The sequence below is a fragment of the Esox lucius genome, chromosome 11 (assembly GCF_011004845.1).
Source record: "Esox lucius isolate fEsoLuc1 chromosome 11, fEsoLuc1.pri, whole genome shotgun sequence".
Taxonomy (NCBI): Eukaryota; Metazoa; Chordata; class Actinopteri; order Esociformes; family Esocidae; genus Esox; species Esox lucius.
The window spans coordinates 46351549-46368671 of record NC_047579.1 but is presented as its reverse complement, the minus strand read 5'-3'; the positions used below and the strand labels follow the sequence as shown (position 1 = coordinate 46368671).

The 17123-nt window shown below is 41.4% G+C and overlaps 1 protein-coding gene across 4 annotated transcripts; it reads right to left on the bottom strand.

The window, feature by feature from the left end:
* Nucleotides 1-312: 312 nt before the first annotated feature.
* Nucleotides 313-12055, bottom strand: aanat2 (arylalkylamine N-acetyltransferase 2). 4 transcript variants are annotated; one of them, XM_020050520.2, is made up of 4 exons: nucleotides 12001-12055; nucleotides 2467-2649; nucleotides 2051-2205; nucleotides 313-1459 (listed from the first exon to the last, which is right to left on the bottom strand). In XM_020050520.2, exons 2-4 carry the CDS (start codon nucleotides 2639-2641, stop codon nucleotides 1154-1156), a joined length of 636 nt encoding a protein of 211 aa, XP_019906079.1. In that variant the 5' UTR covers nucleotides 2642-2649; nucleotides 12001-12055; the 3' UTR covers nucleotides 313-1153.
* Between the last annotated feature and the right edge of the window lie 5068 nt (nucleotides 12056-17123).

Here is a 17123-nt window from a genome sequence, read left to right as displayed (position 1 = left end):
TTTAGATTCTGTCACTCACAGTTGAAGAGTACTTATGATAAAAAATTACAGACATCTACATGCTTTGTAAGTGGGAAAACCTGCTACATCGGCAGTGTATCAAATACTTGTTCTCCCCACTGTGTGTATATATATATTTTCAGTAAATATCTACATTCTGTGTTGTTTGTTCAGTCAGGTTCCCTTTTATCTAATATTAGGTTTTGGTTGAAGATCTGGCAACATTCAGTGCGAAAAAGATCCTAAATATCAGACAGGTGATTTTTTTCAGATGACATGTTAATGTTGAAAGAGGTATGAGGAGAGGTAAAATCAGTGGCATAGTTTCTTTATTGCCTCAATAAGTCATAGAAATAATAAGAAATGACACTGTTACATAAGAAAAGATGAGCCACAGCCTAAGAGTTTAACACATCAGAAGACTCATGGTTTACAAAAATAAAATAATATTTACATTGCACTCAGAGGACTCATACTATTGAAAGTCAGCAATTGTATCTCAGCAGTTTTAATCATGATAACCTAAAAAAATATTATCACAAACTGAGGTTTGTTGCAAGGGAAATTGTATATACTTTTCAAAGAAAATTAAGCATAATAACAATTGACCATGTGGGGTTTGCAAACAAGAAGTTGCTAATTCAGTAGAATACATAATTTTACCAAAATATGACAGGGCAAACATTCTGATTACACTTTTTTCTCCTCTATCACTTTATGTAGCTCTTTTCTGACAAACCCTATTTTGTCCTCTTCTTGTGATGGTGGCATTCCATCCCACTACAGTTCAAGCCCTGCTGTTGTGGGGTTTCCTAGTGCTGAGGCTGATGGGAGGTTCCTTCTCTCCTGGAGGCCTTGTGCTTCGATGTGCATGTCCGTCTGTTAGTTTTTCTGCCATATGGTCTCGGTCAACAGCGCTGACCAGAGTCTATGTTTAAATGGTGGATGGTTTCCTGTGCCAGGGTTGATGTGGTTATGGGTGGTGATGGCCAACAGTGACCAGAGTCTATGTTTAAATGGTGGATGGTTTCCTGTGCCAGGGTTGATGTGGTTATGGGTGGTGATGGCCAACAGTGACCAGAGTCTGTTTAAATGGTGGATGGTTTCCTGGGCCAGGGTTGATGTGTTTATGGGCAGTGATGGCCAACAGTGACTAGCAGCCACTATTTCGCCGTGCGTAGGCTGCGCCTCCGATGTGGTATTCCATCTCCTGGAATGTGAGGTTGGGCACGGTGATGTTAGACAGACCCTTCTCCTTGAAGCCTGCCTTCTGGTAGAAGGGCACCAGGAACTCTTCACAGATTAGCAGGGCCCTCCTGAGGCCTGGAACACAGCGCAGGTACTGCAAGTAGCGCCACAGAAGGATGGAGCCTTTGCCCTGCTGGCGAGCATGGCGATGAACGGACAGAACATGGATGTGCACCGCTGAGGTTCCTGGGATATGCTGTGTCATTGCCTCCTTGGGTAGGGAAAGGCAATTAAGTATATCAGGGTACAAAATATTTTATATTCTGATAAGATTTCATTTTATCTGTGGCCACGTTGTGGCCATGATAAAAAAAAGAACACATTCACACATTAGCAAAAATTACATTTCTGATTTTTTTTGGGCCGGATGTAGTGTGAATAACATTTTGGTTGAACCTGCACTTTCAGTTTTTACTTGTTTTTAACCAGGGAAAGTTGAGTGAGAGAACTTCTGATGACCTGTGATTACAACCTTGTCTATCAATTTAAGAATGCAGACAGTAGAAAACACATTTAACAGTATTTATGGTATTAGTAGCCCCCCTGTCTTGTAAGGATAATGGATGTGTACTGGCCTGGGGAAGGGGAGTCATGGTTCTCCAGGCAGTAAACCACTCCCCTCTCTATTTAACCTGGGGTATGACTTCTGGTCAGCAAGTAACCTGTAGCATTTAATTGTGAAAGGTTGCTTCTTTGTCTATGCATGCATGAATAAAGGTTCACTCAATAGTATGTAGAATTCACTTATTCCTACTTGGAATTCCACAACAGTAGCTGCTGCAAATTCTGGGGTCTGTCTCACCTGCTCCAGTCTCTCTTTGCCCCAGCCTGAGCCGATGATGAATGCCACCAGCTGGCCTTCCTCAAACCAGCCCAGGGAGAGTTCCGGACACTGACTCAGGAAGTTCAGCACCTCATCTAGAGTAAGTGGACACTCACCAGACACAGACACGAATGCTGGTGGGAGGAAAGACATGGTCAGCTACTTGATCTCTCATCCCCATCCATTGACAATATCATCCTGATCCAGTGATCATATCTTTCTTGCTTGTCAAAAGCTGAGCTAAACAAACATTTGCTTTTCTTTATGGTCCTGAGTTACTTAAATGGTGGGGATCGACAGTTATTATAATTATGTGCGAAAAATGATAAATATCCCCTCTAGTCCAACAAATCAAAATATAATTGTAACCAGTATAAATCTGGAGATAGTCTTACCTTCTCTCTCGATTTCAAACACACTGATGGCATCCTGCGGGGTGAGGTTCCTGAACTCACTGGCGGGGAGCGTGTGGCGTCTTTGGGGTCGTGGGCTGGCCCCATCCTCCAGGGTCCTCATGTAGAAGGGCTTGGAGAAGGGAGAACGGCTCACCTGATGTGTCATTGTCGGCATTTACTAGTCTAGCAGATAAAAACCAAGTTACAGGCTCTTTACTCAGTAGTCTTTACGAGTATAGCTGCTCTCTTCAGTCTTTCCGTTGTAGAGAACACTGTAGATATTTAGTTGGATAGGTATTGGTTGGAGTCTGTAGCGTTTTCTGTTCCTGAGGTGTTTGCTGATGATAATAGTAGTCTGTGAATCAAACACTAGCAACACATGAGGTACTCTTCCTATGTGCTTTCTATCGGTCTGCCTCCTTACTGCCTAGACCTCCTTCTCAGCAGTAGAATATGATCTGTCCCTTTTGTCTGCACACCACCTCCACTTACCCTCCCTCTGGTCCTCCTTCCTTCTCTTGCTTTCTCAATCCCCTCCTTTCACGCACTCTCTCTCAATGTCATTTATTGGCCCATCCCTGATCAGTTAAAGTGGTCTTTTCAAAGAGGGGATAACTCTCTGGGCACGTGCCGTGTTAAATTCACCAAATCTCCTTGTGCCACGTTACTGGTAATCTAAAGGTCAATGCTTATGCCTGCGTGTCAAAGGAGACCATCGAACTGAAATATGCAAAATACATCATGGAGTCTTTTATTGACTGATTCGTTTATTTTCAGCATTTTTCATGCTGGGTTTTCTCCAAAACTGGAGATCGATGAAAGACCAATTTAAAGTTCATTGCTCACATACGTTTAAAGCCCCATGTAAATAATTGTTAGATCTCCATTATATGGAATTGATAAAACAGGATTTCTGAAATGTCTTTCGGTTCAGTGAGTTTTGGAGCACTGTTTAAGTTTAAGAAGTTAAAACGCAGTTTGGTCTGAACATCTTTCTCTTTTTGCCCTGGTGATGTCATTTTGTCATGCTGACAACAGCACCCAAGGTCGTCACTTCCTCTTTAAATAATTCTGATGTGACCGCCTTGTGTTCCAGAATATGCTCACATTCTTCTGCCCCGGATTCATTTCAGCATGTGCATAGTGTGCAGTTAGCAAATGTAGCCCATATTGCTCGCATAGAGGCTGACACATGTGGGGCACTTGGTGGGCGGGTTTTAAACAGGGATTTTGCTTGCTGGTCCGATGCACATGCTCCAAGGACATGTGAGCTTTAACTGTCACAAACCCAGACAGAGGAGGGAGAGAGAGAGCCTTCACTGTACCTCACCCACATGATTCCCCAGAGAAACAACCCTGACTGTATAGTAAACAAAACGGGCAAAGATTTGGTGCATCTCTGTCGCTCCTTGGGCCTCTACATGCTCAATGGTAGGACCAGAGGGGATTCTTTAGGGAGGTTCACATACTGTTCATCTCTTGGGACAAGTGTAGTCAACTACACTATCACTGACAGGGACCCCCCCCTCCATCAGCGCTTTCCCTGTCAGACCACAAACACCACTAACAGACGATAAATGTCAGATAAATGTCAAACAAAAAAGAATCCGAGGCCTGCAAAATGTTCAAACTACAAACATCATACAGATGGGCCCCTGACAGTGACAATACCTTCAAAAATATCATCACTTCTCCTGAAGTTATCAACATAATTAATGGTTTCCTCTCAGCCAAATTTCAAACAAATCAATCTGGAATAAATAAGGCTGTAATACAAATTCTTAGTATTTGTCACAAAGCTGCAAATAAAGCAGGTCTTACTAAAAATAATTCTAAGATAAAACAAAAGTCAAATAGGGAAGAGTGGTTTGATGAAGACTGTAAAAATCTCAGAAAAAAATTAAGAAATCTGTCTAATCAAAAACACCACTAACCACGAAACACAGACCTGGGTCAAAATTATGCAGAGACCCTGAGAGAATACAAATGCACCCTAAAGCAAAAAAAAGGAAAACATTACAATCAAAAACTACAAGAAACTGAAGACTCCATTGACCAAAATCAATTCTGGAAAAGATGGAACACCTTAAGCAAAAATTTTAATAAACATCTAGCAATTCAAAATGGTTATGTTTGGAAAAAACATTTTGAAAACCTGTATAAAGAAATACCACTTAACAGCCTAACCTCTAAACAGAAACAAATACAAGATAAATTAGTAATACTTGAAACAACTATAAAGAATAATCAGGACCCACTTGATTAATAAATTACAATAAAATAATTAGAAGACAGCATTAAAAAACTGAAATTAAAGAAGTCATGCAGTCCTGACAGGATCAGGACAGAGATGCTTAAGAACAGCACTCCTGAGCTGCAGCAGGTCCTGCTTAAGTTGTTCAACCTGGTCCTTAAAGCTGGCTGCTTCCCTGAGATCTGGAGCCGGGGGCTCATTTCTCCAATACATAAGAGTGGAGACAAATCTGACCCTAATAACTACAGAGGCATTTGTGTGAGCAGTAACATTGGGAATGTTTTCTGCAGCATCAATAATGCCTGAATTGGCTTCCTAACAAATCACTGCACTATTGATCATGTTTACACCCAACACATATACCAAAACAAACAAAAAAAGATTTGTGCATGCTTTATTGATTTTAAGATTCAATCTGGCAATAATAGAGGGGTTATACTATACAATTCTCCAAAGTGGTATCGGGGTTAAAGTTTACGACATAATCAAATCAATCTATGTCAAATATAAGTGCAGAGTAAAAATTGGCAATAAAAGAACAGACTTCTTCACTCAAGGGCAAGGTGTTCGCCAGGGATGCAACTCATCTCCAATGCTCTTCAATATCTACATTAATGAGATAGCGATATTGTTGGAACAATCTGCAGTCCCTGGCCTCACCCTAAACAACAAAGAAAGATTCCTGCTCTATCCAAACGACCTAGTGTTGCAGACACCCTCAGAGCATGGTCTACAGCAACATCTGGATCTGCTGGAGCAATACTGTGAGAACTGGGCCCTGACAGTTAACTTAAAAAAAATCTAAAATAATGATCTTCCAGAAAAAGCCCAGATCTCAGGAAAGCAGACATAAGTTCACTCTAGGAAACGCAGCACTGGACCACACCCTATCCTACGATTACCTGGGTGTCAAAATCAGTGGCTCTGGAAAATTTGGTCTGGCGGTGAATGTGCTAAAGGAGAAGGCCTGTAGAGCTTTTTTGCAATTAGAAGGAAATTCCACAAAATAGACATACCAATTCGAATCTGGACTAAAGTATTTGATAGCATAATCGCACCAATAGCGCTATATGGAAGTGAAGTGTGGGGTCCATTCAGTCAGCATGACGACATTAGATGGAACAAGCATCAAGTATAGGTCCTACATGCTGAATTCTGCAGAACTATTTTGAATATACAAAAAAGAACACCCACCAATGCATGCAGAGCAGAATTAGGTCGCTATCCTTTAATAATAAACATCAAGAAAAGAACACTAAAATGTTTGATACATCTTAAATCAAGTCCCCAAGATACACTGCAATTTGAAACACTACAAACCCACGAACTGAACCCCAAAAAGAGTCCTTTCAGTCAGCTGGTCATGAGACTTACTAACCAACTAACACCTAACATCGTTCCATCTCAGATCAACACTGCTTTACAATCACAAATCAGAGTGAACGAAATTGTTACAAACTAAAAAGGCCTATCTGGAACATTGGAACAATCAAACCAAAACACAAGACAAACTAAGCTGCTATCGGGCCCTAAACAGAGACTATGAATTGTCTGAATATCTTTTTACAGTCAAAGATATAAAGCAGAGACAGATCCTGACCAAGTACAGGCTCAGCGACAACAGGCTAGCCATCAAAAAAGGCAGGCACATAAAAACCTGGTTACCAAAATAATGTGGTCACTGTATGACAGGTGAGGTAGAGACAGAGATGGACTTTCTACTACACTGCATACATGACACAAAAACCCGACAGCATTTCTTTAATAAAGCTAGGAACACTAGTGCCATCATTCACCATGCTCTCCAATGAGGAAAAGATGCAGGTGCTCTTGGGGGAGGAACACACAGCCCCCCTAGCTAGACGCTTCAAAAAAAATAAGGGATAACCTTACATTTAACCTAGCTAGCTTTGGCAATATGGATGTAATAACTCATGCTAATAAAGCTGAACTGAGAGAGAGAGAAAGAGAGAGAGAGAGAAAGAGAGAGAGAGAGAAAGAGAGAGAGAGAAAAAGAAAGAAAGAGAGAGAGATAAAAAGAAAGAAAGAGAGAGAGAGAGAGAAAAAGAAAGAAAGAGAGAGAGAGAAAAAGAAAGAAAGAGAGAGAGAGAAAAAGAAAGAAAGAGAGAGAGAGAAAAAGAAAGAAAGAGAGAGAGAGAAAAAGAAAGAAAGAGAGAGAGAGAAAAAGAAAGAAAGAGAGAGAGAGAAAAAGAAAGAAAGAGAGAGAGAGATAAATAAAGAAAGAGAGAGAGAGAAAAAGAAAGAAATAGAGAGAGAGAGAAAAAGAAATAAATAGAGAGAGAGAGAAAAAGAAAGAAAGAGAGAGAGAAAAAGAAAGAAAGAGAGAGAGAAAAAGAAAGAAAGAGAGAGAGAAAGAGAAAGAAAGAGAGAAAGAGAAAGAAAGAGAGAGAGAAAGAGAAAGAAAGAGAGAGAGAAAGTGACTGATGGAGAGAAACAGAGAGAGAGAGAGATTTCGATGGATTACTGTAAGGCTAAGTTCATTGCTCAAAGAGGTTTTGTTTATCTGCAAATTAATGAGAAAGAAAGCAACTCCTGACCAGCCTATAGTAAACATGTTTTCAACAACTGGGTCTGGAGGAATGGGGTAGGATGAGTAAATTGCAGTATTATGACTGTACTACATCACATGACAAATGTGACAAAGGGAATGTGATCACATTATTTATCTAGCACCCTGCTTGTTCTGTAGGATAGAATAGCTATTGTGGTCTTTGCAGCTAATTCATTTTGATTTAGTAGACGTAATTGATACATTTACAGTAACATATAGTTGTGCTCATAAGTCTGTATGCCCTGGCAGAAATTGCCAGGGTATACAAACACCTCACTATTCTACATGACGCAGTTCAGGAGACACAGAAGACCATCCCTATGGTCAACATTCCTACAGCCAAGGTCTATCTTGACAGACCTAACCGATCACCGAAGACCATGCTCATCAAGGCATTAAGGTCCTCCTCCACAACGGAGATCGAGCCATGGAGACCGATGCTGTACTAGACAACGGCTCAGAACACAGCATTGTTTACCCGCAGGCCGTCCAGCAACTGGGTACTCCCAAACAGCCAGAGACCTTGATCCTTAGGACTGTTCACCGAAATGTAGCCCAGCTCCAGGGTGCTTCGCTTACCCTTGATGCATCTTCACAAGCCCTATAAGAAGTATCCAATACAACAGGCCTTTACTGCAGACACCCTCCTACCATGTGGCAGCCTTGCGAAAGCGATATGCCCATCATAAAGGTCTTCCGTTGTCCCCAGTCAGCCAAGCCCAACCTCTGCTGCTCACTGGCTCCGACATGCCCCACCTTCTGGTTTCCGTCAAACCAGTGCGTGAAGTACTGCAAGGTGGACCCATTGCTGTCTGTACCAGACTAGGTTGGTCTCTTCAGGGGCCTACTGGTTTCAGCCATGCCTCATCTCCTGATCAACAATATCTACACACCTCCATGGCCCCGCAGTCTGCAAGTTGACACCTTGCCTTACATTAGTGAGAAGTTGGCCACCCGCTCAAAGCAAGACCAGCAAGCCCTTGACTTAAAACAACCATCCACGACTTGGATCGAAGTTGGCTTTTTCCAGAGCAGCCTGTATTTCTCCTCAGTTTACCTGTGGGATTTTCTTTGTATCCCCAACAATTCTTCTGGCAGTTTTGGCTGAACTCTTTCTTGGTCTACCTGACCTTGGATTGGTATCAAGAATTTTCCACTTCACAATAAATGATTGAACAATACTGACTGGCATTTGCAAGGATTTGGATATCTTTTCCATCTTGATCAAGTTCCATTACCTTGTTACACAGGTCTTGTAACAGTTCTTATCTGCTCCCCATGGCTCTGTATCTAGCCGGCTCAGTGCATCCACGTGTGAGCTAACAAACTCATTGACTATTTATACACAGACACTAATTGTAATTTAAAAAGCCACAGGTGTGGGGAAATTAACAATTATTTGCCATTCTCACCTGTGTGCATCACCTTGTGTGTCTGTAACAAGGCCAAACATTGAAGGCTATGTAAACTTTTGATCAGGACCATTTTGGTGATTTCTGTTATCATTATGAATTAAAAAGGAACCAGACAACTATGTGTTAAATGGCTTCATGTGATCACTATTACTAAAGAGGCTGGCCTCAGGTAATAGAGTAGAATGGTTGAGTAGGCAAGATTTGGGTAGTTGCAATTCTGGTTAGAGAATCACAGGAAGACAGAATTATCCTTTTGACAGCTGTTCATTCCCTAATCCAATTTAGTCTTCCTATACATAGCCAGTTTTAAGTTGTACTGGTTATCCCAATAGTGTCATTTTGATATAGTTGGGCCCATGGTATATCTATACTGCCAAATGGGAAATATTTTACCAATTATTCAAAGGTATACAAACTTTTGAGCACAACTGTAGGTACTGTGCTGATAAATATGTTTCAGATTTTAATGTCTGATTGTACATATTATGATTGCAAGATGGCAGCATTTCTGCAGAAAGCCTAATGGATAGTAATCCAAATGATAATCCTGCCTGATAAGATTTTGGTGCCATTCCTTGTTTGTTGTTTTTGTTGCTTTACATTGCTTGTGATTATTGATATCAGATGGTCTTGTAGACAACTTAGAATGTCCTGTGTCCATCTCCTTTGGCCCATAGCCTTATCCACAGTCTTAACACAACTATATTATCTTAACAACACTGAATGTAGAACATCAGCTCTACACCACTGCCTCCCACCAAAAGCCTTGTCTGTAGTTATTTTTTAAACTAATGACAACAACTATTTCCAGCCAACAGCAGCGTTGTTCAAAGATCACCTTGACAAAATCCCAAATTGTCAGATGTGAGGTCTCCTAATATTTTAGGACCCACCCAAAGCCCCCATCTTTTTAATCTCTTTGTGATTCCTGGTCATGTACCAGGGACCTCGGGGTGTCTCAAGGAGAATGATATTTGAAGTTGTACACTAGTGTGTGTGGAATGGCATAAATTCATGCCATATTTGATCTAAATTTTAACAGCTGGGTGAAAGAAGTAATTACACAAGGGGAAGGTCAGGGTCTCAATGTCGTTGAAGGGTTTCAATGTTGGATCCTCTCTACAGCCATTGTTGTCATCATGTGAAGTCACATCCTTCCTTTTTGTTATTGTTCAGTGTTTTGACCAGTTTCTGACACCAGAACTGCCTTGTATGCTATCCGAAAGATGCTCTATTGGGTTAAGGTCTGGGGAATTCACAGGGCACCCTAGGAAACTGAACTAGTAATTGTCTGACCAGTCAATTGTTTTCCACCCTCAGTTTCCTAGTGTGTGTTATCATGTTCATGACAGAGAGTTGTGTTTTTTTCTGATATGATGATAGAGAGAGAATCCAGTAGGATCTTCTGCTGCAATAGGGATAAGATTACAAGTAGCGAGGATCTGACAGGTAACTGGAAGGTTGCACTCAGATATACACTTGGTTAAAAACCCAGCATGGTAAAAACAATCTCTCGCTTTTTACCTCAGCAGGCAGTTAACCCTAATTTTATTTAGGAGGTCAGTACATTCTTAACTCATAATGATTATAGCCATCCTGTCCTTTCCTGTTGGTGGCGACCTGTAGCTCAGGCTCTAGCCTCTTAACCAACCAGCTAAACCTACTAGCACAGAAGGGTAGCAGTATTATGAGACTATGGTGTCAGATGATAGGTGATCTGCTGCCTGAGCTGGCAGCGGATTAAAACTGTCTGGCAAACTGTGCCAAACTCACCACCCAATGACCTCTGAAGATGAGACAGCCAGCTCAAGACCCAATTTCATTTGAAAACACAGATGCATGCAAGCACCCCACCCCAACACACACACACACACACACACACACACACAGAAACACGTTCTTCAATCCTTGTAGGACCATAAGCCCAACCCTAACCCAGAAATAGATGTTACATATCCACCAGCCTTAACCCTAACCTTGACTTAACCTTAATCTAACTCCAAACCTAATCTTAACCTTATCCTCAATTTAACCTTTATGCCTCAACTTAACCTAACACATAAATTGAACATGTAATGCTAACGCTAGACCCCAAAGTAAGTTTTACCCTAAACCTGATATCACATATACCGTAGCAGAGCCCTGCCAAAACATTTTCAGGGAACCCATTTTTTCTGGCTTTAAGTGACTGGACATGAGGCTCAAGTTAGGGTTAGTGTTGACCCAGTGACTGGACATGAGGCTCAGGTTAGGGTTAGTGTTGACCCAGTGACTGGACATGAGGCTCAGGTTAGGGTTAGTGTTGACCCAGTGACTGGACATGAGGCTCAGGTTAGGGTTAGTGTTGACCCAGTGACTGGACATGAGGCTCAGGTTAGGGTTAGTGTTGACCCAGTGACTGGACATGAGGCTCAGGTTAGGGTTAGTGTTGACCCAGTGACTGGACATGAGGCTCAGGTTAGGGTTAGTGTTGACCCAGTGACTGGACATGAGGCTCAGGTTAGGGTTAGTGTTGACCCAGTGACTGGACATGAGGCTCAGGTTAGGGTTAGTGTTGACCCAGTGACTGGACATGAGGCTCAGGTTAGGGTTAGTGTTGACCCAGTGACTGGACATGAGGCTCAGGTTAGGGTTAGTGTTGACCCAGTGACTGGACATGAGGCTCAGGTTAGGGTTAGTGTTGACCCAGTGACTGGACATGAGGCTCAGGTTAGGGTTAGTGTTGACCCAGTGACTGGACATGAGGGATCCAACTTTCCTCAGTGTCACACAGCTTGTAGTTCTCTATACAGGAGTTTCTAGGTTTTTGTATATATGTGTGTGTGTGTGTATGTGTGTGTGTGTGGTCTGAAAACAATCAGAAACAAAGGACATTAGTAAAAAGGGCAAGTATAAACATAATGATGATGATTACATTCAACCCTATCTTAACAATGGTATCACCAGATAGCCTTTCTAAGTAACTGTTGCTCTAACACAGCATAGACATGCTATTTAATTACATTAAGACATTTCAATGCTAGCTGCTTTACAACTAACATATTACTGATTACACATACAGTGAAACCGAATTGCTGACTCATAGGAATAAATGAAAATATAACTAGCAAAATTACAGCAGCTAGCATTGAAATTAGCGGTAAAATGCCTGAATTAGCATATGAAAGAAACGACATTCACATTGCTAGCGTAATTTCACTAACATTAGATTATGTAGAAAACAACTAATATGTACTCATATTTCCAGAAAAACGTACACAAACTTCTCATAGAGCACAGGCCTAACTCTCTACCTGGAAGCACACGTCTGGCATGTCTCTGCTCATCTTCGTCTTACTCAGATTCAGCGAAACCCATGATGCATTGCTTCAACTTGTATATGGGCAAAACTACACAATTCTCACACAACATTATTAAATATGAACATATAAATTATTATTGGAACTAGCCTTTTGTACAGTTAGGGCTAGTGTTTAACCAGTGTCTGGACATTAATTTATGATTAGGATTGAACTAGGAGTTAATGGATTGTCTTGCGTAGGGACCTGGCCTTGCACCTTCTGACTGACTGTCCTTATAACCCGATGCAGACTGTGGCCCAGACCCAGTGGTGTTGGTTTCATTACGTGTATAGCACCAAGAGGACTCCTTCCAAGAAGAGACCTAAGTTAGACATAACGGGCATTTTTTCTATGCAATATCAAAGAAAGTGCTACAGCTAACTAGCTATAAGGCATTAGAAGATATACACCGATCAGCCATAACATTATGATCACCTGCCTAATATTTTGTAGTTCCCGATTACGGGACGTTAGCAGCAGATCCTTTAAGTCCTGTAAAATGCGAGTTGGGGATCAGATTTGTTTGTCCAGCACATCCCACAGATGCTCATTTGGATTGAGATCTGGGGAATTTGGAGGCCAAGTCAACACCTTTAACTCATTGTGTCAAAGTAACATCCAGATGAATGACAGGAACCAAGGTTTACTTGATTCATCAGGATATAGAGCATATAGAGATTGAACAGAAGCAGTCCGAGAATTGATCCCTGTGGAACTCCACATGTCATAGCCACCCTATCAGATTCATGATTACCAATGGTGACAAAGTAACTCCGACCATCTAAATAAGACCTGAACCAATTACGGACTGTCCCAGAGAGTCCTACCCAATTATCCAGCCTATCTAGAAGTGTTCTATGATCTACAATGTCAAATGTAGCACTGAGATCTAATAGAACCAGAACAGTTATTTTATCAGAATCAGTATTCAGTCATTTTTTTTATTATAAAAAATACACATACAATGTGATTTTCTGGATTTTGTTTTAGATTCCATCTCTCACAGTTGAAGTGTACCTATGATAAAAATTACAGACTTCTACATGCTTTGTAAGTAGGAAAACCTGCAAAATCGTCAGTGTATTAAATACTTGTTCTCCCCACTGTATTAGGCAGCAAAATTAACATTCAGTCCTCAAAGTTGATGTGTTAGAAGCAGGAAAAATGGGCAAGCATAAGGATCTGAGCGACCTTGACAAGGGCCAAATTGTGATGGCTAGACGACTGGGTCAGAGCATCTCCAAAACTGCAGCCCTTGTGGGGTGTTCCCGGTCTGCAGTGGTCAGTACCTGTCAAAAGTGGTCCAAGCAAGGAAAAGCAGTGAACCAGCAACAGGGTCATGGGCAGTCTAGGCTCATTGATGCACCTGGAGAGTGAAGACTGGCCCATGTGGTCTGATCCAACAGACGAGCTACTGTAGCTCAAATTGCTGAAAAAGGTAATGGCTGGTACTGAAAGAAAGGTGTCAGAACACACAGTGCATTGCAGTTTGTTGCTTATGGGGCTGCATAGCCGCAGACCAGTCAGGGTGCCCATGCTAACCCCTGTCCACTACTGAAAGCATCTACAATGGACACATGAGCATCAGAACCGGACCACGGAGCAATTGAAGAAGGTGGCCTGGTCTGTTGAATCACGTTTTCTTTTGCATTACGTGGATGGCCGGGTGCGTGTGTGTCACTTACCTGGAGAACACATGGCACCAGGATGCACTATGGGAAGGAGGCAATCTGGTGGAGGCAGTGTGACGCTTTGGGCAATGTTCTGCTGGGGAACCGTGGGTTGCCTTCATTCTGCTACCCATGCCAGATCATGACACCTACAAAATTACTGTATAAAATCATATTTTGGAACCACTTTGTTTTAAATACTATTTTAAAACCATGTAATGTACTAAAGATATTTCAGTGTGTTAAAATGGATGCCATTCTTGTATTTAAAATATATTATGTACAAGTATACAACATTTTGAAAGAGTTCATTTTCACTCACTGAACTATTTCTATACTATTTTGTGTCCTAAAGTACAGCACTTTAAGTATACTGCTTTTTAACTTTAGGTTGCCTGTTGAGTGCAACTGATGAAATTAGAATGAGGACAAAAGACCAGTGTTAAGAGCTAATTTACAGGTGCAAAGGTCGAGGAGTTTCCATAAATGTCAAGAGCTGAATTATGTATAAATATTTTTATGTAGCAATTCTCTGTACTGGCCTTTTACTTGTCATCATTACAAAGATGTTTACTTGTAGGGACACACTCTGAAACAGGCCTTTTTATGCAGTGCAACCTTTTTCTGTTACTGTACCACCAACCTAATTTTGCTTTGCTCTGAGTACCCCTGAAGTACCCCAGACATCATGCGTGTTCTCAAGTACCCCCTGTTGATAGACCAACTACCCCCAGGGGTCCTAGTACCTCTGTTTGGGAACTATAATAGCAGGTGCTCCATAGTTTCAGCTTAAATATATGTGCACATAGCTTGCAACACATTATGTTCAAGTTTTAAATGTAAGGACCCTGTTTACTTAAGGATGGCATTGATTAAACTGCAGTTTCACCACTAGAGGGTGCCTTGGGTACAGAATGAAAGTGTGGAGAATGATCTGTACAGGCCAAATTTTGTAGTGATTTCTGATGGATTTACAGCGTGTAAGGAATTATAAAACAATACCAACTGTATGTTTTTGCATGTCTAGAAGGTTTACAGATTTAAGAGGTTTATGATCCAATATGATCCAGTGGAAAGGGTTCAGTGCTACCACAACAAGAAGACAAGACTCGTCATCCAGGCACACAGTGCAACTAATGATGGGCATTTAAAGTCCTTTTGGTGACCCTGTTGTGACTCATAGCCTGCTCATTTCTTATAGCTCACTCCCCAACACTTCTTGTTTCATGTATTTCTTCAGCGTGGATGCATCTTCAGTGAATTATTTTGCTGCTTATCTGCACGTAATTGCTGTGTTCCTTTTTAGGGTTTCTAAAGAAATTAGATGTAATATTAAGGACTTTCCGTGTCGCTTTCTAGAGAGTTCTGACTTGACAAGTGGAGTGGAGGACCAGCACATTCATATTGTCATTGTTATTATCACTGAGGAAAACGAAGAGCAATAGAGAGACAGAAACATTCATATAAGAGGAATGCAGTCAACAGACAGACCACACTCTTATATATCAGTCCTGCAGCAAACTAACAGAAATTGTGGACCTGCACACTGTATTTAGAAAGAAAAATGGTTGATTGAGAAATATCTAAAATTAAACTTACAATAACATCAAAGGAATTTATGATCACGAGCCAAATATCACCTCCCACCTACAAAGAGTAAATTGTACAGTGCGTGATGTGATTTTGCTCTCTTTAATTCAGAATCCACATTGGAGACAGGACTAGCCCATATTCGACCATTATGGCCGCAGAATAATCAGACTGTCTCATGGTCTGTATTTCCCTCCTGACAGCTGACAGCTAATGTGTTCCCGTGGAGCGGGATAATCGTTGCGGTGACATATGAAAAGGGGGAGCCACTTGAGGTTAGACAGGCCGTGACCTTGATGAAACAGCAAGCCTCCATTGTTAACCGTACACAAAGAGCCCTCTATCAATCACGGGAAGGACCGATTCAAATGCTAAAGCATTCCTATGATCAGAAAAGGCATATTGGAGAATATCCAGCAACTGTGGTCTGAATGTTTTTGATGGTCAAAGGTTGGCATTATCTTTAAGAAGTCAAGCGCAATAAATGGGATCAGCTGCAGAAAAATGTAGGGTCATGTAGTGTTGCAACATTTTATATTTCAGCATATCAAGTCTGGCGCGCTGTTGTTAAAGTGAAAAACTCAGTTTAAACTGTGAACATGCAAAACAACAAACTGGATGATCAAATTAAGATACAGCCACTTACTACAGCCTCAATGACAGCCTGGCCCTAAGACATCCCTCCTTCTGTCATTAAGCAGCTGCCTGATGAGCCCTGGACCCCAGGATCCCCCAGGGTGCTGCTACCTGATACCCCTTCCCAAGGAACCAAACCTGCTCCTAATCACAGTGCAATGTCTTCCTTCCAGGCTATCATGGTGAAACATTTTAATGCATATGACAAAGAACCTGCAGTATTCTGGTCAACAATACACTTTTTTTAACATCGGTTTCCAACAGGTGTAAACAGCACTTGCAATAAGCCTGTGCTGGTGTGTGTCCATCAGACAACAACCCAAAATAGGTTTGCCACCATGGACCTCAGCCTGACAATGCAGGGACGGAGGAAAACCCAGGAGAAGGACCTTCTGGTCTTGTGAGGCTGCCCAAACACTGTTGATCCGGTATGAGTATTTAAAGAAGAGGAGAGGCTACACTGCTCTCTCCTGGAGGAGCCGAGGCTTCTGGGAGCTGTTCAATGCATACATTTCCCTGTTGTGCTTCCTGGCCAATTGCAATAGGGAGACAGATGTACCGTGTGTTAGATAAGCAGTCTGCAGGGGACAGGTGGAATCCCAGCTGATTACATGGCTTTGAATGAATCCCTCTTGTTTCTTCTGCAACAGAGGCCACTGTTTTCTCTATCTTGCTCACAGGTGTAATTCTGTATTTAGCTTGCCTCAATCCTTTATGAAGGTTTAAGTTTGGGTGATTTTATTTTTTACATTTTGTTGCTAGTGGTTCATAATTGTTCCATATTAAGTTCTTATTAAGGTCTGGTTAATAATGTTGTGTCAATCAATCAATCAAATCTATTTTATACGTTTGCCCACTGACAAAGAAATGATCAGTCTATAATTTTAATGGTAGGTTTATTTGAACAGTGAGAGACAAAAGAACAACAAAGAAATCCAGAAAAATGCATGTCCTAAATTGTATAAATTGATTAGCATATTAATGAGTGAAATAAGTATTTGATGCCCTCTCAATCAGAAAGATTTTTGGCTCCCAGAGAGTGCTTCTAATCTCAGCTTGTTACCTGTATAAAAGACAACTGTCCACAGAAGCAATCAATCAATTGAACACCATCCCCACCGTCAAACATGGAGGTGGAAACAATATGCTTTGGGGGTGTTTTTCTGCTAAGGGGACAGG